Source organism: Trachurus japonicus, chromosome 16 (assembly GCF_045865225.1).
Source record: "Trachurus japonicus isolate A0001 chromosome 16, Traja_1.0".
NCBI classification, from domain to species: Eukaryota; Metazoa; Chordata; class Actinopteri; order Carangiformes; family Carangidae; genus Trachurus; species Trachurus japonicus.
The window spans coordinates 534428-558055 of record NC_140922.1 but is presented as its reverse complement, the minus strand read 5'-3'; the positions used below and the strand labels follow the sequence as shown (position 1 = coordinate 558055).

At 42.4% G+C, this 23628-nt stretch overlaps 1 protein-coding gene across 5 annotated transcripts in view; it reads left to right on the top strand.

Moving 5' to 3' along the window:
• The window catches only part of cdk14 (cyclin dependent kinase 14), a 213205-nt gene that overhangs the window by 140234 nt on the left and 49343 nt on the right, over positions 1–23628 (top strand). For all 5 annotated transcript variants that reach the window (XR_015037945.1, XM_085803392.1, XM_085803395.1 and 2 more), the window contains 2 exons: positions 13103–13166; positions 19580–19628. Coding sequence is in view for 4 of the 5 variants with exons in the window: in XM_085803392.1 (XP_085659518.1) it covers positions 13103–13166; positions 19580–19628 (113 nt within the window). In the remaining variant the exon portion in view is untranslated. The remainder of the gene's footprint in view (positions 1–13102; positions 13167–19579; positions 19629–23628) is intronic.

The following is a 23628-nucleotide window of genomic DNA, read 5'->3' as shown; positions in this document are numbered from 1 at the left end:
ATGTATCTCTACATTGGATGAGTAGCTGAAATATTTTAAAGTGGAGTGGTGTCTCATGAATCCTTTAATCTCCTGATCTGCCATCCCTCTACACAGTTTCAGCCCCAGTCCTCTAATTGAAGCAGAATGTAGCAGAGCAGACATAATGGATTTATATTCATAGACTGGAGGGGCCTGAATAATTAATGTAGAAAATTACCGAGATGAGAGTGTGAAAGAGGTTCAGCCAGGGAAGAAGTCAAGTATGGAGACAAAGCATGTTCGCTGCTGTTTGGCCTCTGGGCTCAAGGATATAGACACAAAACAGTGGAGTGAGAATGAATGGATTTTGGATGAAGGGATGAGGAGAGGTGAAGGAAGAAGCCCCCGCAGGCCAGGGATCACTCATGAAGCGTAGAGAACCAGCAGACGGAGAGCGAGAGGAAGAAAACTACTTCTTATTGATTGTCTTTTATGCCAGAAGGCAAAAGAGGGACTTCCTGCACACAGCTACAAGAGCCAGCAGCCCCCAGTGATCCCACATCCCCTCTCACACACCATGATGCTAGAAGCCCAACAAAGGGATGACTGCTGGCCAGACTGACGAGGAGGCTCAGCTGCACGCTGCCTCCCTGCAGACCCGCAAAGACCTTCTTTTATTCTCATCTCCAATCGGAAGAAGTGGAATTCAAATCACAAATACAGACTTTATTTATCTTCACAGCTGGTTTAATGTAGTAAACAAATAGAATTCATAGGGATATATGTAGACGGAGAGAAAGAGAATAGATATAGAAAGTTACAGTTGCAGTTGTAGTAAAAAAACAACAGTATATGCATCCAACTGTAACTTTCTACATAACAGAATACATATATGAATAAAAAGAGCATAATAAATGAGTAAACACAGAAACACCAAACCAACTCTGCTATTTCTCATTGACATCACATGCAGCCCTGTGTTGTGTTGTGCTGTGTTTGTGTACACTCAGCTGTCAGCTGGAGGCAGAGACAGATGAATATGGAAATGTGCAGCTATGTGGCTTGGCAGGGCGGCGCGTGATCACAAAACTAGCCCACTTGTCATAGTTAGCCTGATGTTGACATTTCCATCCCAGCTGCTCGGCAGCTCGGCGTGTCTGCTGCCAGGCTGTCAGAGCTGTCACGGTCTGGACGGACGGCCTGAGAGACTTGTGAGAAGGGCACCATCAATGAATTATGCGGAGTCAGAAGCATCTTAAAGGCCATTTTGTTTGAAGAAAGGAAGAGAAAGGTCAATACCGTCACCGTAGGAGAGGCGCCCTGCCAGCAGCCGGGTCGGCACATGGAACGCAGCGTGTGCAGAGCTGGAATGTCAGGAGGTGGTCTGGAGTTTTTCTCCCCGTAGCCAAACCTTCAGGGACCAGGGTAATGGGCCGTTTGCATCGTTGTAGAAAAACAGAGGCAGAGATCCAGGGGGTGGAGGGAGAGGGTGAGGCTGCTCATCTGCTGGGACAATACCAGGACAAAACCAATACCAGGTTTTGAATGAGCTGTAGGTGTAATGACCGTTGCCAAGCAGACAGATCACTGGAGAGACTTAATGTGATGATGATGATCTGATCTTTTATTCAGGCAGACACCTTTTAGATTGACCCGATGACCCCACTGACATCAGCTCAGCTAGTCATCATGATCTAGTTGTTTACAACATCCCATGTCCATTCACCGTCCCCAGCTGGTTTTGATGACTAGTTCTGTTACTGTATAAACTGTTGATCTGTTGGATGAAACTGTCTTCTAATGAAAAACAAGCCCATAGCTCGTTTGTTCAGCTGCTTATTATGACCCATAGTTACATTTTTAAGACAATATCTTGTGATCTACTGGCTGTGGTAGTTCAGAGAGGAGCGGAGGGAGAAGTGGACTTTAAAGAGAGCCAAAGTCCATGTCAGGACAAGGTTAGGATGGTCAGAGGTTCCATTCTCACATGAAGCCTGTTTCTGCAGGATCTTTGTCTCACCTTGACAAGTGTCTTCAGACGAGGGATGTGAATCTTTGGGTGTCTCACGATTCGATTTGTTTCCGATTCTTCGGGTCACAATTCGATTCAAAATCATAACAATAGGGCTGCTAAAAAAAAAAAAATGGACGGCGCTGCTCTCCAGCCGGTTCACCTGCAGCTCCACAGAGGAGCTCTGCTGTTCCTCTCTCTTCAGCCTGGTGTTTGACTGCACTTTGTATAAAAAGAGTTCAATATGTGAAGATCTAACACCATCTGAGGCTGATCAGCTGTGTGTTTTATAACGGCAAAAAAAAACAACACAAAAAACCATTGATCGTTCTCGAAATTGACGATCACGTTGCTGATCGGCACAAGCCTAGTCACAGACATTCAATAGAGTATTTTAATCTTATCAGTTAACAGTAACTATCTTAACAACACAGCTTGCTGCAGCTGTGTACAGAAGCCTGTGAGGGCGCAGAGAGACGGAGGTAATGTTAATAAAAAATTGATTTTTGAAGTTTATGAATCGATCCAGAATCATAGAGGATAAGAATCGTGATTCTTACATTAATCAATTTTTTCCCACAACCCTACTTCAGACTACCGCCTAAACCTAATGACCAATGACCATGACTGTTGTTGTTCTAACAGTTCGATAGGCCAGAGCACTTGTTCTGTACATGTTTATGTCATGTAACTGTAACCATGACTACCAGGATACATAATGCGTGGAACTGTAGGTGCAGTGTTTCAGTCATATCATATGTCATATGAGAGGGTGAAATGACCAATGGACCTCTTGGGTTGTTCAGGTTGGAGGACTGCTTGGTTCAGACAGAAAGAAAACTTCAACTAAATCTCTTCTCTCATTGCTATGAGAGGATAACGGAACATTTCGAGAGTTGTTTTCGAGGCAAATGCAGAGACTGCTTGCTTAAAAACTGCCCTCGACGGGAACGCGTATCAGTGGTTTTGCATGAATTTATCTTGAAAACAACTCTGTCTGGTTTTGGAGTTGTTGGATTGTGTATTTGATGAGTTTGATGAGGGAAACCAAGAAATACCATTTGCCATTAGCGTAGCTCTGAGCAGCTCACAACTCTGCTCCGCCATTCTCAAAATAGCTTGCACCAACAAATAAAGGTAACGAACCTACTGCTATGAATATAGGGATTATGGCAATGGGCCAATTTGCGAAAATGTTGAACTATCCATTTAATAAGTAGATTGAGAAAGGTTTGAGTTTAAAACTAAATTTATAAGACAGACATAATGACAAAAAGATAGATAGATAGATAGATAGATAGATAGATAGATAGATAGATAGATAGATAGATAGATAGATAGATAGATAGATAGATAGATAGATAGATAGATAGATAGATAGATAGATCCATTAAGGCCAACAGTCCTGCTTAAAGGCCACACAGGGAAAAGAAGAAGCACTTTCTCCTTTCCCTCTCACTAATGTTCCCATTAACAATTAAAGACTGTATCTGGCTCCGGTGGCACATGGGTAAATAAATAAACCCTCAAATGGCTTTTCCTTTCTGTACGTGTTTATTAAAGCAGATATTTTCACAGGGCCCACTGTGTTATTGTCCTTGACAGCACAAGGACTGTCCCATTTCCTGGGCTTATCACCTTTCACACAGCACTCCATGCACATGTTGGGGGGAGTGTGGTGTAAACGCGGGCTTTTGATTTATTCAGGATCTCTCTTTAAGATGTGTGCTGATGTCTTTAGTAATTAAAACCCAGTAATTATTCACCAACCCTCTCTGTATGTTCACGCCTGTGCTTCTCTTTAGATAGGTGTTAACATGGCTTTGTCCCTCTCTCTCCCTCTCTCTCACACACACACACAAACACTCCCTCTGTCTGTGTGAATTAAAGTTGTGGTGGTTGAGGCTCTGCTTGCTGGAGCTGGTTAACTAGCCTGTCAGCTCACACTGGATTATGTCCCCTAGAGGAACAATATGAATATGGACAGGTCTATCTGCAGGAAATAGCCTGTCAGGCAGAGGTGAACATGCTTTGTTTATGCATGTGTGTATTTGTTCCTTTAAGAAAGCCTTGTTATTCACACCAACACCCTGGCTAAGTTTACATGATTATCATAATCAGATTACGCTCATTAATCAGAAGGAGACGTTTCTGCAGTGGAGATATTTGCAGATATTCCTGTTGCTGTGGTACTGTATGAACTCTAGTTCATTCTGTTCCAATACATCTCTATGAGGAAGCTGCTTTCCTCCTGCAATACACATGTCAGTGTCAGCAATGAAATCCATTTCATTCATCCGTCTTAAGCCCACTTCTAGTCCACGTCTCAAGACATGACGTCAAGTCCGAATACTGGTCTTAGATCAGAGCTCCAGACAAATGTTTTTCACTAGGAGCACAGTCCTTTAGAGTCCAAGCAGAAAATGTAGGGGCACACACTGTTAATCAACTTACAAAGCAAATATTCACATTTTCTTTCATTCATGAACCTCACACACCTTGTCCTGCCACCTCTAATGACAGATTCCAGATCATTTGAGTCACTTCTTCAATGTTTCACCATTCTGTGTTTTTTTTTTGTTTTTTTTTAAGGCAAATTTACTGGTGGCACATGTGCAAGTAGATGAAAAATGTACTTGCACTGTCTCACATTTTAGGGCTGAATGAATGGCTCCATTTAGGGGCAGTGTGGAGCCCTGTCTTTAGATCCTTCTCATGCTGAGTCATGTGACTGGAACTACAGTGTGTTACTTGGTGAATTTGTGATGGATAACAGTCATAATCACATCCTCAGGCAGTGTAAGACTTTTAGTCTTTTATGTCAGTAGTTTTAGAGTCATATTTGCCTTTCACCTTGTTGCAGGGTTGTTTGTTTTTTATATCATTTTTCTAGCACCTTCATCAGGTCAGCATTTTAATTTTACCTACAGTAATGACATCCGCCTCAGCCTTCAGCAGTGAATTGAGAGTGTGGACAGAATAAGAATCCCACTTCCACCCTCCTGACCATCCATGAACTAAGACCATATGGCGTACATTTTAAAAACCTGCAACAAATTTTTGTTTATGTATAAAAAGAAAAAAAAAAGGTATTGATGGCCTGGTCGCTGCAGAGGGTTGTGGTGTGGAGCTGGATGTAGCTTTCCTCTGTAGAGAAGTCAGTTTATTCCTACAGCAGTATGAGGAGTAAGCCAGTGTATATGCGAGCTGATCTTCCCTCTGGAGAGAGCAAGAGGCTGCCGAGGAGATAAATAATGCCATTTCCCCGACAGCCGCTGTGTCTGTGACATGAGCATCCATCTGCTGAAAGCCAGACTGAATAGTCGGGGCTTACTGAACACATTCCACGCGCTCGCAGCGGGAGACAGCTGATCCACTTGGCTCTGGTTCTGATGCGTTTGACCCCTGCCTGGAGGTGACCCCAATCTGCTTCTCTGTGACTGGGGTTGGAGAGCGGTGGAGGGGTGGGACTGGGGTTTTTGGAGCAGAGAGGGAGATGAAGGCCATGGTCAGCATTAGGACAAAGAAGAAGAGGAGAGGTAAAAACATGAATGGAAGGAGAGAGACTGGGGCCAATACTGGTGCTCATGTCTGGATTGAAAATGCAAATTACTCCCTCGGTGCACAGAAACATAACAGAGGTACTTCTACCACAGCTTCAATCACAAACCAATTGACCTGGAGTAAGTAATCAAAGCTCCATACGGTATAAAGGTAGATGTTTGTGTTAAAGCTCCATACGGTACAAAGGTAGACGTTTGTGTTAAAGCTCCATACGGTACAAAGGTAGACGTTTGTGTTAAAGCTCCATACGGTACAAAGGTAGACGTTTGTGTTAAAGCTCCATACGGTACAAAGGTAGACGTTTGTGTTAAAGCTCCATACGGTATAAAGGTAGATCTTTGTGTTAAAGCTCCATACGGTATAAAGGTAGACGTTTGTGTTAAAGCTCCATACGGTATAAAGGTAGATCTTTGTGTTAAAGCTCCATACAGTATAAAGGTAGATGTTTGTGTTGAAGATACGGTACAAAGGTAGATGTCCATGTGTAGTGTGATTATAAAGCAGCTGTAGGTTCTATATTAATACTGTGAAAGTATCAAAGCCTCAGTCCACAGAGAAATGCACATAGCCTGTACTGAGCCTTAAAAGCAGCCAGTCAGGACTGAGTCAGCTTCTGTGTCTATGTGTTGTCACAGCAAAGCAGTCCCCCCTCCCACCTGGACCCACCAGCCTCTGCAGGATCTGGTTTCTCTAACTGTTTTCCTAAAATCGGCTATATTTTTATTAGATCACTAAGGAAACAGTCAGCCAATGAGAAGAGAAGGCGAGAGCCTTGGTTCCTCTCTCCTGATTGTGTGCTGTGTCTGACATGAGTTACTGGGAGTCTGGGACGTATAACACCAATTTGAAATATAAAGATGAGTTTAGTGGCCATGGTGAATGCTTCTGAGGAGGAGGAGCTTTGTCTACTTTAAAAAACGCTCTATGTTGATCTGAGCTGAATAGTTGATGGTCCTACACAGACTTTTTCTTGTGGATTGGAAATAACTAAATGGCGTCTCGTTGTGTGTAATGAATCTCCCTCTGTCACCTGTCTTACTCACAGTGAAGACTCTGTCTGGCCAGCAGCTCAGTATACTTAGAGGAGCCTGTCTGAAGGTCAGGCAGAGTGATTGTGTTGGACTCTGTGGGTGGTCTATAACATAGCTTGTGGGGGGGTGAGATTTTGGGGGTCCACCAGAATGTGCTTGCAGAGCTGAGGATCATGACCTCTGACCTCGCAGACATTTCCTCTGAGCAGGACTTTCTCTGTGTACTCTCACTGCCAGCCCCTCCCTGATGGATCACCCCGTCCTCCCCTTCAACATTCTGTGTCTCAGCTCCATCACTCTGTCTATGGCAGGAATTCACTTCAACCTGGGGCTCTAGTTTCCTAATATTTTAGGTCTAACAGAATGAATCAGAAGATTGTCTTTGTAATGTCTCCTGTTCTGCAGTAGTTCTGCCTGTCCCTGCATCGCCATGGGAGCGAACAGATCTTACGCTGTTTATAGTAGGCTGTTTACATCCCACAAAACTAAAAAATGTTTTCTACAGACAGCTTCAGATGACTTCGCCAGACTTTGTGTTACAGCGCCGTCTACAAACATATCGGCTTTCTTAACGTAAACAAACCCCTCAGTGTGTGTTTGAAGCATCTGACGTTGTCTGTGGAAAAAAAAAAGTTGTTTTGTGGGATGTAAACAACCTAAACATTCTAAGATCCATCCACTGCCATTATACGCTGCCGTGGCGATGCAGGGACAGACAGAACTACTGCAAAACAGGAGATATTACAAAGAAAATCTTCTGATTCATTCTTTTAGACCTATTACAAAACTAGAGCCCCAGGTTGAATTTGCCCGTAATTGTCCTTTAAGATGCAATTTTTCATTTATCCAATATTCAGATATTGGATGATAAATGAGCTCAGAATCAATCCCAATACAGTACCACCACCATTTTAACTGTGTCTGGACTGATGCACACATCCATTAAAAGCACCACACTGCCCCCAGTGGAATTACAAAAGGAGTTCACGGGATGTTCACTCTGCTAACAACCCCAGAGTGCCATGTGCTGCATTTGACAGACAGGACAACAATGATAGAGAGGCTCTGCAGCTGTCAGTGGTGACGTCAGTGTCTGAAATCTCAATTTACTGCTCACTACTGAGTAAAAACCTAAGAATCCTTGAGTGACTGAGTGAACCAGGGGAGCACGCAGCTTACAGCTATCTCAACTAGCTGTCTGCAGGAGCTGCAATTTTTGAGATCATGAACAAAGTGTATATTGAAGTTGTATATTGAAGAAGATCTCAGGTGAGGATTTCAGTCTAAGATGATTGGATAAATCCCTCAGGCTTATACTTAAAAGGATATTTCAACATTTTGGCAAATTTGTCTATCACCATAATCCCTATGAGTAGGTCTATTACCTTTAATTGTCGGTGCAAGCTGTTTTTAGATCAGCGGGGCAGAGACGCAAGCTGTACGGTATTTCCAAGTTTCCCTCATCAAACTAAATACACAATCCAACGACTCCAAAACACTCTGGTGGACAAGTTGTGACCTGCACATTCACCACGCTATGAAATAATAACATATTATTATGTAACATTATGACACATGAAGCAAATACTCAGAACTACTTGCACTTTTAAAATCACTCCACCCAGCATCCATGTCTGGAATGTAGTTGCGGCTACTCATTTACCTCGAAAACAACTCTGTCTTGTAATGTTACATTATTATCTCATAGCGTGGTGAATGTGCAGGTCACAACTTGTCCACCAGAGCATTTGATGAGGGAAAGGTGAAAGTACTGTTTCGTGAGCAGTTTGTGTCTCTGCCCCGCCGATCTCAAAACAGCTTGCACCGACAATTAAAGGTAACAAAACTACTAAGACTATACTGTAGGGATTATGGCACAAGACGAATTTGCCAAAATGTTTAACTATTCCTTTAAAGCCATTAGGATCTGATGATGTCTGATATACCATTTAAGACACTAACACATACCCACTGCTTCTTAGTCAAACAAAAGATATGACTTGTGACATTAGAACTGGCTGGTGACATGTTTGGGACAAAACCTTGGGGATTTTATTTTGTTTCTGTGCTCCAGTTTCTTGAAAAATGCTGATTGGCCTGAGGGGGTATTATAATTAACAGTCTGAAGAACATATGGTACAGTCCATCCATCAAATTGAACATCCCATGAAGATTTTCAATATTACAGTGATTACCCCGGGGCTGGTTTCTAGTCAGAACAATAGGAGCTCAGCTACAGTCAGTCACCCCAGACAGCAGCAGAACAAAGACTAATGTTTGTTGTGCAGAACATCAAACATGATTGGACAGTACATGCAATTTTGATGTAATTATACTTGCACTGATAAAGTTTTTTTGTCCCAATTATATGAAACAACATGTTATGTAAGGGAGTTATGTAAAATCTGAGAGACAGCAGGAGATAGAAGATGTTAAAATAAAGGTAATCAGAGGTGTGAGAATAGAAGGATGTGAGCCTTCACACCTCTGTAGCCCGCTCCTCATCTTTACTTCCCTTGTCCAACTCAGTGGCTCAGCAGGTACGTGTACTAATTAGATCAGTAGTTCGATATCCTGAAGTGCCCATGGGCAACATATGGAACCAGGAGTGGGAGTGTGGTTGAAAGAGCACTGCATGAATGAGCGTGTGAACGGGTCAGTGTAGCTTGTAAAGTATTGGAATGTGGACAAGGCCAGAATAACACAGTGTTCTGTCAATATACCGTTTAACTGGACGCTGAATTGTGTTGCATTGTGGGTAATGTACACACCTTTATCTAGTAAGAAAAAAAAGTTGTTCAGCTGAGTTGTTTTTGAACAGAACTGTGTTAAAAAAATAGTTCACCCAAAATTCAAATTGCACTCATTATCTACTCACCCTCATGTGGACTAAGGGCTGGGAGAAGTTTCAGAGTCCTCCATGGCTTCTCCGAGTTACAGGGGGTCTCGGCATAGCAGTGCATGTCCATATAACGGTTGCAAATGGATACCAACTGTCTTTGTAACAAAAAGACTCACCAAAAAACATCCAAATACCTCCATGCTGCTCGTATGTAATGTCCGTCTTGTATTGAACCCCTGAAATGCGAAATTGTCCCGAAAAAAATTTAATAAGTCTATTTTTCAAGCTTGTTTGTAGCAGAAGTTCCTCTTCTCGGTTCGTCAAATTTTGGACGAACCAGGGTCCGTCCTCTTCCCAGTTCGTCCAAATTTGACGAACCGGGAAGAGGAGCTTCGAGAAGCTTCCGCTACAAAACAAGCTTGAAATATGTCCGTCTTGTATTGAAGCCCCGAAATGCGAAATTGTCCCGAAAAAAATTAAATAAGTCTATCTCTAAGAGTCTAGTCTCTAAGAGGACGGACCCTGGTTCGTCCAAATTTGACGAACCGAGAAGAGGAGCTTCCGCTACAAACAAGCTTGAAAAATAGACTTATTTAATTTTTTTCGGGACAGTTTCGCATTTCAGGGCTTCAATACAAGAGGGACATTACAGACGAGCTGTATGGAGGTATTTGGATGTTTTTTGGTGTGTCTTTTTGGACGAAGAAAGTTGGTATCCATTCACAACCATGGACAAATACTGCTGCACGGACCCCCCCGTAACTCAGAGAAGGAACGGCGGACTCTGAAAATTCTCACAGCTCTTAGTCAACATGAGGGTGAGTAGATAATGAGTGAAATTTGAATTTTGGGTGAACTATCCCTTTAACTGAACGCTGAATTGTGTTGCATTGTGGGTAATGTACACACCTTTATCTAGTAAGAAAAGTTGTTCAGCTGCGTTGTTTTTGAACAGAGCTGTGTTAAGTATGTTGACTGATCCTTCACATTCATCATTAGTGAGAGCCTCCGTCACTGCTGTCCTTCTCTGTGAAGTGATGAAGCTGCCGGCCGATGTGCAGCGATGCTACTGGTTGGCACAGGTTGTGACATTCACATCCAGTCCCCTCCGCCTCGCACGCCTCCTCATCACTTCAAGGGACATCGAACTGTTCCATCAATAATGCAGGACCCGTTTCAACTCTGTGGTCCAGACTGAGATCCACTCACACGCCCCCCCACCACCCTCCCATCACCCAATGACATTCCCACAACCTTTCATCCTCCCTCGCCTCATCTGCAAAAGATTCAGTCGTCCTTTCATGATAGTGTTTGTTGAAGCTGGTGGAGGCCACACCGCTGGAACACTGGAAGCCCAGTCTTCTAGAGATTCCATTTATATTCCATCACTAATCTGGAACAGGAAATGTAATTACAACTGGGTTACGGCTTCTATTGACATAGTGAGGAGATGTTAATCCATGTATTTGGCATATGATTGCAACGTAGCTGGGCAAACAGTTCAGAGCAGAGCTGATACTGGAGCAGCGGTCAGCTCTTTTCATCTGTGAGTCACTGAATGTTGCTGTTGGTATTAAAGTGTCTACCCTTGACACCTCAGGCCTCGTGTTTTGTCTGGCCAGGTTAATAGTAGAGCAGTGTCAGCTATTCAGAGGAACAACACCAACACAAACAGGGGAGAGGGAGAGAGTGCTGACCTTTCACAGCAAGAGAAGGCAACACAAGGAAATTGAGAAAAAATACCTTTGACAACAGGTCACATGCCTGCCTGAAACAGTGAACATAGCATAACTACAAGTCAACCTTTGGCCAGAAACATTTCAATTAAAAAAGTGACAAGTCTGATCATTACCTGGTTGCCTTTCTAGAAGAATGGCAGGTTGTGTCAATGTATATTAAAGGGATAGTTCACCCAAAATTCAAATTTCACTCATTATCTACTCACCCTCATGTCGACTAAAAGCTGTGAGAATTTTCAGAGTCCTCCGTGCCTTCTCTGAGTTACGGGGGGGTCCGTGCAGCAGTATTTGTCCATATAATGGTTGTGAATGGATACCAACTTTCTTCGTCCAAAAAGACACACCAAAAAACATCCAAATACCTCCATACTGCTCGTATGTAATGCCCCTCTTGTATTGAAGCCCCGACATGAGAAATTTTTCCGCCGGTGGGTGCAAATCACGCAAGATATAGGTATTTGGATGTTTTTTGGTGTGTCCTTTTGGACGAAGAAAGTTAGTATCCATTCACAACCATTATATGGACAAATACTGCTGGACGGACCCCCCCGTAACTCAGAGAAGGAACGGAGGACTCTGAAACTTCTCACAGCTCTTAGTTGACACGAGGATGAGTAGATAATGAGTGAAATTTGAATTTTGGGTGAGCTATCCCTTTAAGGTTATACCAACTAAACTGCAGAAAAGATGTGATGTTTTGATTTATCTGCATAGTCAAATCAAAGGAAAATACTATATATTATTTCTCATATGCACATTACCAACTAGTAATGGAGAGCAGTGGTTATACCAATCCCACAACAATCAACTCTTCATCTGAGCCGCCGCATTGTGGTTTCCTCTGCAGCCACAGTCTTGTCCTGTGGGAAACGCTACATTTGATATTGGACTGTTGTTGCTGAACAAAACAACAAAGATTAGTGACTAGAAAACAGAGGTGAAGTTCAGTCGCAGAGCTCAAATGAATGTTTCTTTGTCCTGACTGTTTTCATTGTTCCTGCTGGGATTGACCTCACGGTGTTATACTGCCCTCTAGTGGCGCTTTTTTGCTATTACACAAATTAGGACTAATATTTGGGTCAGTTGCAGGCCAACATGGTGAAAGCTCAACAAGCATCTGACCTACATCCTTCTAGTTTTACACTTTTTACATTAATAATTTAGCTTAAGTTCACTGATGCTGTTTGGAACTCAGGACTGATTTTCCATTTGTGCCTGAATTCCCCTCTTAAGTTCAAAGGTGAGGATAGTTTGGTTGTGGTGAAATAGACTGAAACAGAGCGATCTAAGAGAGACCATCAGCAGTTAGACCAATTACCTGCTGTGGAAACATAAGCAGGGATACACTCATCTTTTCCTCTCTGTTTTCTCTTTTCTTTGTCTCTCATGCAGCTGTGCCAGCCACAGTCATCTGAAACTGATTTATTCTAATGATCCTACAGCGCACGTCCATCCACTGTTTGCATGAATTATTCTCAAGCGGAGAGCATAAATCAAACATCCTTGCGCAGCTACTCCACTATAGGAGCCGTGCTGTAGATCAGAAATGACTTGCACAATCTGGAAACTATTACGCTGCATAGCTGTAATGGATCATGTGGAAGGCATGTCCGCTGCCCTGGGTTTTGTCATCATAAACCCAGGCTATGTGCGTGAGAACTCAGCCAGCACTTCCATAAAAGATCGACTTATCTCCGCTGCTGCACCAGCACTGAGATGTCTTTGTGCTGGAATTTCAAGTTTGTCATACTGCAAATCATGACGGCCAGTCTCTGTACTCACTGCAGCACAAACAGAGAATTATATGTATCATTTCTACAGCATTTGATTTCTCTTTCAGCGCTAATTGGTCAACACTACAGATCCTTCTACTAAGTTAGCCTGTCATGCTAACTACTCTTTTATTTTCTTGCTTCCCTCATTCACATTCTCCATGTCTCTGTGTCTCCTCCAGGTCCTTGGTACCCCGTCTGAGGACAGCTGGCCAGGTGTTAACTCCTTGCCTCATTTCAAACCAGGTGAGATGTAGTCATATACACAGTGAGCACCCATACCAACAACTCCCATTAAGGAGGAGTAGATTTGTAATTATTTATGAATCCAGGGTAAATGTGTGGGTGGTGAATGTTTTGTCTTCACATAAGAACTGTTACTGGTTTTGAGGGAACTGGACCCAAATGCCCCAGCCTGAGACACAGGAACGGTGACAAAAAAAGTGTTTTATTTTACTCGTGGGGAAAAACCAACAGCACTAAAGGCAGGAACACAAAGAACACATAGGAACGTACAGTAAGGCCACATCCAACACAAACACAGAGGAGGAACGTAGGGCACAAATGTAGACGATCCAACAAAGGGGAGAGGGAAAACACTGAAGTTAAAGTGATAGTTTAACATGTTGGCAAATTTGCCTATTGCCATAATCCCTGTAGTCTTAGGGGTAGGTTATACTAAAGGCAAATAATTGCCTGTTTGAAATCACTCCGCCCAGCTGCCGTGTCTGGAATGTAGTTCCAGCTTTGGATTTGCCTTGAAAACAACTCTGTCTCATAATGCTGTGTTATTATCTCATAGTGTGGTGAATGTGTAGGTCACAACTCATCCACCAGAGTGTTTTGGAGTTGTTGGATTGTGTATTCGGTAGAGATGCGCGGTTTGCGTGCACATCCACGGAGTCTGCAGATAAACCGCAGGTCGGGCGGATGACATGACGAAAAAATATATTTTATTCAGGCGGGTGGCGGTTGAACCAATTAGGAAAAATATATACATAGTTAAATATTGTTACCCACATACGAAAAACGAGCAGCACTCTTTGAAACAGTCAAATTTTCATCAGGCACTGCAGTAATTGCCCACTGGTGTCTGCGCATGAGAGATGGCGATATTTATTGAAATCACTTATATGTAATCATTTCAAAGATTCAGAACATTTTTTTACCCTAAAGAAAATATAGGCCTAGTCTTTCTAAAACATTTTTTTTTTACTTCTTAAAAACATTGTTCTGCTTGCTGCAACTGCGCACACAAAGTGTAAGGAACGCACTCCTGATCTGAGGGCATTGGCAACAACAGTCAACACTTTCTTCATGGAAATGGCCACTAATGCCTGGCCAAGAGATATTAATGTGTGGCACGCATTCATTTTTTTAATGTCTCTGCTGCATTGGATCAGTCTCCTTTCTTGAACAGGCAAAAGCTTTCTAACCTCGCTAACGCCTTGCATCATCCTTGCATCATCATCCATATCCAACAACGACCGGATGGCAGGCTGTGGTTTTGAAAAAACGTTGGTTCGGGTGGATGACGACTTTTGTGATGCGGTTGCGGATGAAATAATTGCCTATCCGCACATATTCAGTGAGTTTGATGAAGGAAAAGCGAAAGTACCGTGCACGTCCATTACGTTAGCTGAGCAGCTCACGTCTCTGCCCTGCTGATCCTAAAACAACATGCAAGGTAATGAACCTACCCTAAAATTATAGGGAAAACGGAAACAGGTGAATTTGCAAAAATGTTGAACTATCCCTTAAAATACATGAGGAAACGATACACAGGTGAGACACCGGAGGGAAAAGAAAGGAAGACAAGACTTGGAACTTCAAAATAAAACATTCCAAAAGAAAAAAGAACTAGCTAACGAGTTAGCATCAAGCCTGTTGGCTTCAAATGTTGTGTATGATATGAAGATGGATAAAGACCCTTTACTCAGCACAGAGTAGAACTGAAGAGTAAAGATGGTAAAATTGTGCTTATTTTTATGCAAACATGTTAGAAAAACCTCTATAATAAGGTTTGTTTTATCTAAATATGATAAAATGTCAGCATGGAGCCTGTTGTCATTATTCTCTATCAAATCACTCTTTACTCAAAGTAACATGATGGAGTCATGTTTTATTCAAAATAACATGAGGTAAAGTGTTATCACCATGTGATCCATCATATCCACACTTGTTTAGCAGCCTGAGCAATGGGACAGTGTACTGTACCTAAATGTCACTGTAGTGCGTTGCAGCAGCAGCAGCAGCAGCAGCAGCAGCTCTGCCAGGGTAGCTGTGCCCTCTGGGAGCTCATTAGGGCTTTTTAGAGGGAACATGAATAGAGGCTGCAGATTAGTGTTGGTGCTGATGGAGGGAAGAAGAGCTGCAGTGGAGGAGAGGAGAGGAGAGGAGAGGGGACGGGCAGGGACGGCCAAAAGAGGGTTAGAATAATGGTGTGGGGCATCACAAAGCTATGTGACCCAGCCTCCGTTCTCCAGTGGCCAATTAGAGACCAACTGGGGTGACCCTCATGGTCTTACACACACACACACACACACACACACACACACACACACACACACACACACACACTCATGCAACACATACAAATGTAATCTCTTATCCTGTGGCCATGGCGACAGTTGGCCCTTGTTAGCCTCACACACACTGTGTTGAACAGCTGTGCAGCTGTCTGAGACACACACACACACACACACACACGGCCAGCTTAGCCGGGTGCTTGCCTCCGAGCTCTGCATCTGTTTACATGACGTGCACAGATTGAACAAACACAGGAAGAGTGAGACGTTAGCAGAGATGATGTGGTTACATTTAACCATCACCTTATCAACCACAGCACATTGTTAATGATTAGAATCAGATGGTGGAAAGGCAGGATCTTATAGTAGAAACAACACCTTCACATGCAATACAATTATAATCTGCTGACTGTGCTTGAAACTGCATCAGTAATCATAAATGATCATTGGAAGGCTGAAATATAGAATTCACTGGATGGACATTATTCTGTGTTTATAAGCTTTGTCTTTGTATAATACACTAAAACAGTTTTTTCATCCCATTTGTTTCTCATCTCTTGGTTACGTTGTTAGACTTCCTTATCCATGAAAAGGTTGGTTTTGCACTTATGATTTCAGTTTTAATTCTCATTATTGTTCTTATTGATATAACCGGGTCAAAAGCGACCCTAACAACACAAATGTCATAATATTACTCAGAGCATTTTAGAATTTAGTGAAAAAAAAAATTTTGTTTGTTTTATTTTGTTTAAATAGAGGTTCCTGACAAAGTCAAAAAGCCTTGATGCAATATGTGGTACTTTGATGCATTAAAAACCTTAAAACGGCTCAGTGGCGACTCTAACACAAGAGGAAGGTTAAATGGTTGTTGACCATGAGTAACATGAGATAATACAAAAGTCTAACCTGAGAGGTGATTCTTATCTTACTAACCTACATTAACTTCCTAGGGAACAAAACAATAGCAGTATGATGGTGAGTGGTCAGGCTGACACACTGCAGCTCCTGCACTGAGCAGCAGATGGCAGTGTAACAACAGTGTGGAAACCTCCCAGTGCCTCGTTCCCACACTCAGCTGTTATCTGCTCACTTTTCCATAAACCCAGAGACCGTATCGCTCCTCTGGTTGTGATTCATCACATTTAAGCCTAAGCTCTACACGCGTAATATTTTCCAATGGTTGAAATACATCACTTAAGTTTGGATCTCAGACATGACAGTGTGGCTCGACCTCACAGTGGAGGCGCCACTTATTTTTCACATTTCTGTGGTTGTGAGAAGGTTCCACAGATTCCTCCTCGCTGCTGCTCGTATCTGGCTCCAGCTCTGCCGCCTCATTTATTGATATGAGAGCTCCGGCTCTAGCGCTGCATTCATGGCTCCACCACTTTAATCTGTGAAGTTCATCTTCATCATCACACTCATCACTGTTATTAGTGGAGACTGAGGTTCAGCTTGATGGATTTGTTTTATAATTGAACAGAGGACAGAGGAGTCAGGCAAAGCTAATATAAAAGGTTGGTTGAAAACTAATTCCTGATAAACAAACAACAACTATCATCTCTCATACAGTTCACGTCCTTTGTGCTTGTTTTTTCAAGAATTAACATGCACACTAAAACTATAGACACATGACCTAAATGTATCATTTTCTTACAGTCAATTAAAATTTCAAATGCTTGAGTTTAATGTTTTTAAAATATTCAAAATTCATATTTAAAAATTTAAACTGTTTGAGCATCTTATATACAAGTATTTGGACTTGAGGCAGTTTTTCCTGTAAAAAACCATATGGATAAGGAACACTGATTTGGGACAGTCATGATTTACTCTACAACCAAGTACAGTGCTAAACTGTGTCTGGACAGTTAACAGTGTAAAACTAGGAGATGGCCTGGTTCTTTGCATAAAAGCCAGTTAACTTGTGACCATCACCTGTTAGGTAAACCCACACCTTAAAGAGTAACTGTGCAGGATTTGTAGCTTAACTTTGCTACATTATTATCATAATTAAACAGCTCCAGAGTCCTAGTGCTGGTTAAATCAATGAGTTGTAACTAGTTCCAGGGAGAATGGAGGCTCTCTTTCTTCCACCTAGCGTCTCTTGGCTGAAAACCAACCTTGTAAGATCAGAGCCTCCGACCCGGTGTCCCAGCTCTCGTCTCTGTGCCGTGCACCGCCACACAAACGTAACGTGCCCCGTAACCCGTAACCTCTTGTTTATGACAGATAAGACTACACAAATATACACATGGTAACATCGTATAACGTTATCTAATACTCTATTGATTGATTTCCCGCCAGCTTTGTTGAAAAGCAGTGCACATGGCCAGGAGGAGGGTTAGCAACACAGTGGGAAAAAAACAGCCGGACTTGCATAGTTCCTCTTTATAGCCCTCCAGAGGTCCTCTAGAGACTCTATGGTCCATGTGAGGCTTGGATCTGGTTTTCCTTCCTGAAGTTTCTCCGTCTCCACATGGCGTCAGTGGAGCACAGCCAGACCGACCATCCGCTTCTTGTTCACCTCTCTTACCAGGGTCGCTCTCCCTGAACTGCTAATTCTGGCCGGTCATCCAGATTCAGGAAGAGTCCTGGTTCTTCCAAACATCTTGATATTATATAATAATACACTATAATATTGCTCAGTTAATTCCATGTCCAAACCTACATGCTGGGAGTCAAGCCTATAATCTTATTATTTCCTCTCCCCTGCCTTATTTGAGGGGACTTGGGCTGGCATCCTTCACCTCTGTCACCCAGGGAGCTGTGGTTATTCCAGGCCAGCCCTGCTGCTGAACTGGATAACTGGAGCCACTGTTGGGTAGCTGGCAGGCTGAGAGCTGACACTGACAGACAGTTGGGTGGCTGGCTAGTAGGGATTAGGCTGGCAGTATAGGCGGTGGACTAACTCGCTGGGTGGCTGGCTAGCTTGCGTGGAAGCCAGTCAGTTGGCAGCTGGGCCAGACCGTGTGTCCACATGGCAGTTTTGGCGCAGATTAAGAGAACAGGGCTGCATCATAAACGTCGCTGTGAAAATATGGAGAAGCTGCCCTGCCTCTTAAAAGGATGCCAGTTGAATGTGGTCTGGCTCAGCAGCAGTGCTTAACTTGTACAGTATTACTGAAGAGCCACCCATTCATTTCACTTCTAATACACAACGCAATACAATCTGAAGTTTTTCAGGTGGTTTGTTCTTGTCCCACAGTCATCTTTAAAAATGACTGTGGTCTGATTTCATATAGATCACAAAGATAAGGCCAAACCCTTTATTAAGAAATGTTTTTTTTTCCATATTCTCAAGAAGCATCCTTATATTTTAATGTGTGATGTGCTGATGTTTGACTCTCTTAATGAACAAATCTTCCCTTTGGCATGTTATGGTGTTATGTTGTATGTTTTGTGCCCAGTTGGCACATATGTGTAGAAAACAAATAAAAAGTAAATAATAAAAAAAATGTGACTTAGAGCCATGTAGTTTCAATAATTACATCAATCAAGTTAATTACTGTAATACATTCATTTTTGCACAAGCACAGAATTCTGACTGTTTTTATATCAACACACTGTAATTTACATTAATTAATTAATACCTCAGTTTCCACCTGCTTTTATTATTAATAATAAACTCATTTAAAAAAAAAAAAATAGAATTACATGATTCCTGTATAATCTGATTACGGGATGTGTTATAAGTGGTTGCAAGTCCTTCCAATTAGCTGCAGTTTCATGAGTTGTACTAAATCAACTAAGTGGCAAATGAGTGAAGTTCAGTTGCTGGTGGGATCTGTGTTTAGAATTATATTGACAAGTAGTGTAAAAAAAAAAGAATAAAGTTGTACTGGTTGCACTGAAGGCCTCAACTATTTCAAACAGAAACAGATCAGAACACATGGAGGCTTCTGACTAAACTATGACACTTATTAAACAGGTACATTGAGTCTCCTGTGTGCAAAAAGGGGTTAGTGATGTGATGAAATGAATGAAAGCAGCATTTAAGGTTGTGCATTTAGGAGTTGTGTGTGAAGACGTTTTGGAGCAGTGCAGCTGGTGTCTTTGATGTGATAGGACTAATGTACATTAAACAGATGGTGGGTTGTAGTTCACACACTCTGTTGTTTGTTTTCATTACAGATCGCTTCACCGTGTACAGCGCCAAGAAGCTCAGACAAGCATGGAATAAGTAAGCTCTGATTGACTGTATTAATGTTGTCTGTGTGTGTGTGTATGTGTGTGTCAGTTAACACACCTTAGCTCACACTCTGTAGATCACATGCTCTTCCTCTGACAGCTCTCCTGCAGTCTGTACATGTCTAACTTTGCTGTAGAACATGAGATGTACATGTTAAAGCAGCAACAGGCCTGTGCTGTGATGTGTGTAAAACTCCAGCTGGTGTAGCAGCCTCAGGTTCATCCTGGGATCTAAAATATTTGTCACCAGAGAATCTGCTTTGCCTTTAAAGGGATAGTTCAACATTTTGGCAAACTGGCCCATTGCCATAATCGCTATAGTCATAGCAGTAGGTTTGTTACCTTTAATTGTCGGTGCAAGCTATTTTTAGAACGGCAGAGCAGAGCCGTGAGCTGCTCAGGGCTATGCTATGGAGGCTAAGGGAATTTCATGGTTTCCCTCATCAAACTCATCAAATACACAATCCAACAACTCAAAAACGCTGTCGTGGACAAGTTGTGAGCTGCCACATTCACCATACTATGAGATAATAACGGAACGTTACGAGACGGAGCTGTTTTAGAGGAATTCATGCGAAACCGCTGATGCGCATTGCCTTCAGGGACAGTTTTTCAGCAAGCAGACTCTGTATTTACCCTGTATTTACCTCAAAAACGGCTCAGTTTCGTAACGTTCCATTATTATCTCATAGCGTGGTGAATGTGCAGGTCACAACTTGTCCACCAGAGCGTTTTGGAGTTTTGGGATTTTGTATTTGATGAGTTTGATGAGGGAAACCAAGAAATTCCTTTAGCCTCCATAGTGTAGCTCTGAGCAGCCTGCCGCTCCGCTCCGCCGTTCTAAAAATAGCTTGCACCGACAATTAAAGGTAACGAACCTACTGCTATGACTATAGCGATTATGGCAATGGGCCAATTTGCCAAAATGTTGAACTATCCCTTTTTTTTTTTTTTTACTACACATTTTTAGTTTTGATTAGAAGAATTATTGATTGAAATTAGCTGAACTTTATTGACAGTAGAGAACCTGCTGTTAGTTACTACAACACACTAACACAAAAGAAACAATGGCAAAACAACAGTGTCTCTAGTGCACACAACTTTGTGTGTGGGCAACTACAGTACAGCAGGAACAGTAGTCAGTTTACTATGTTGACAATCACTTTCATTGTACAACTACATTCAGTTTACAGGTGGTGTTCTCTCTGGGGCTGATTGATTACCATCACCTTCTTGACATTTCAAAGGGGATTTAAAATAACTTGAATTCAAATATAATTTCAAAATACATGTGTTAGGTAAGTTAGGTAGGTTAAATGTCATTGTTATGTATTATGCAAAATTGAAATTAAAATATAAAAATCTATAGTTTTCCTCTGACCACCCTTCAAGGCCTGTATTATTAGTTTTAGTATAGGTTACTTGAGAGACTGTCCAGGAAAACCTTCACTTTAATTCAACTGCGTTTGGGGTAATTTATTATTTTACATTTATTGTCATACATAGCATAATGGTTGCCCTAACCCTGAACCCTTTTGGTGTTTCATTTGAAGTGTTTGTGTAGATAAGAATATGTATTTGTAGTTTTAAGATCCAAAGCCCATCCAACTCCACAGTTTCTGGGGCTCTAGCAGCTATAGGTCAACAGGAGCAGTTAGTAAAAAGGTCCAATGAAAAGAGCAGATCTCACATTCAGAGAAGCCAAGTCCTGCAAGGTTTGAAGGTGGATATGGGTGGGCGGGGCTTGGAGAATAACTGAGAGCAGGGACTGCTTTGTTGTGACATCATAAAGTCACAGGCCTTACATCTGGCTAGGGCTGAGTTTCTGAATACAGGCTGTGTGCATCTCTCTGTGGACTGACGCTTTGATACTTAGACCTGCTTTACAGTCAAACTACACATGGATCACCTTTATACTATATGGACTTTAAAGACATCAATGGAACCATTTGATGGCCAATAAACAGAGTAAAGTGAGATGTAGTGGATTACAGCTCAGCTCGGCCCCTCCTGGTCTTCTGGCCTCGCTCCAGTCCAGGAGGAAATACACATGTGAAGAAAGTAAGTGAGGTGGAATGTTAATATAATAATATATAATATAATAATATATAATGACCATCACTTCCTCACTGCTGCCTGTAATCACAGGCCAGGGATGATGAATATCTCACCATGTCTCTGCCCTGAGAGTTGGCTCAGCCTCTCTTGCTCCCTGCTCTCAGTCACTGTTACACTTCCTCCAGCTGGAAGAGTCTCACTGACTGATGTCCACTACCTCAGTATTAGTATTACACCTGTTTGGAGATGTTCATTAAATGTTAAAGGGATAGTTCACTCAAAATTGAAATTTCACTCATTATCTACTCCCCCTCATGTGGACTAAGGGCTGGGAGAAGTTTCAGAGTCCTCCGTGGCTTCTCTGAGTTACAGCGGGGCTCCGTGCAGCACTGCATGTCCATATGACGGTTGCGAACGGAGCTCACTTTTCTTCGTCCAAAAAGACACACCAAAAAAACATCCAAATACATCCATACTGCTCGTCTGTATTGAAGCCCCAACATGAGAAATTGTTCCGAAAAAAATTAAATAAGTCTATATTTTAAGCTTGTTTGTAGCGGAAGCTCCCAGTGTCTCAGTTCACTGCTTTGCCTGTGTCTGTGCAAATCTTGCGCGTTTTGCATTGACACCCAGTTTACGGCTCTGCAAATCGCGCAAGATTCCGGCAGAGCAACACTGACGTCCAGAGAGGACGTTTTTTAGTTTTTTTTGTTGTTTGTTTTCGTTGTTATAAAACCTACAGTCTATGTATAAAACACACACTTTTATCAGTAGGTGATGAACTGTTGTAGTAAGGTGACAACATCGCTAGCTAACATTGCTCGCGTAACCGTGACAACTGATTCTTTCTGCAGTCAGGTTGCGCGCACATCCGCCGTGTTGGTAAACAAATAATCCCTCTATAGTTCTGTCTTGGCGGTGACCTCATCACAGTAGCTCCTTTACACACTGTACTGTACCTTTAAAATCTTGATATGCTTCATGTCAACCACTCCTGTACATTGAACCTGAGTTCCTCTTGGAACACACTTAGAATCACCAGATGAGTCAGACGTGATGACAGCTCCTCACAGGACAAACACTAGTTGAAGCTTTCTTCCACAAGAGCTCTAGTCTGAGCTTTGATCAGACGGAGATGTCGGTCACTCTCTGCTGCGATGAGGAGACGACGCGGCAGGTTGTTTCCTCTGCCTCACCTCTCCCAGACCCTCCTCACCACGCACCACCGAGGAGGGAACTCTCTGCTGTGAATGTGTCCACACCTTCAGGAGATATGATCGATCTCGCTGCAGATGCTGCTCACAGATGTGCTCTTATTCTTTCAGGCTAGTTGACAGCAATAGCAGCAAGGAATGTGAACACACCGTGCATCGGCAGCTTTCAAAGGCCAACATGCTCATACTCATGGGGATACCTGACTCAATATTAATGCTGTCCCTACAGCTTTCCCCCAGTGCTGTCATCAGAACAATGAGTATTAAATACTAAGCACAATCATGCTCCCCAGAGGATGACCCTTTTATTTGTAATATCCTTTAATCACATACATCCTGCAAACTAAAGAGACAGTAAGTGCAGCTTTAACCTACTTTTTTATCCTGAGATGTTGAGTTCTGCTGGTCTGCTGGTGCGTTTGAGCACAACCCCTTGCAGCGCACGCTGGGCCTTGTGGCATCAAAACCTTCTGAGATATTTAGTTTGAAGATCGATTGGAATTTAAAATAGCAGTTTCTTAATGTAATTCATTCTCTATAAATGTTATGGAGCTTTGAGGATATAAGAGACGAACGTTCAAGACAAGCCAATGCACTTTGCTCATTATCAGGACTGAGATGCCCTTAAGCAACATCCTGTGGAGGGCTTCATTGGTTTACAGATGACGTGCTGCGGTTGCACTGGACAGTGTGTAGTCAGCACCTCCCTGCTTAAATAAA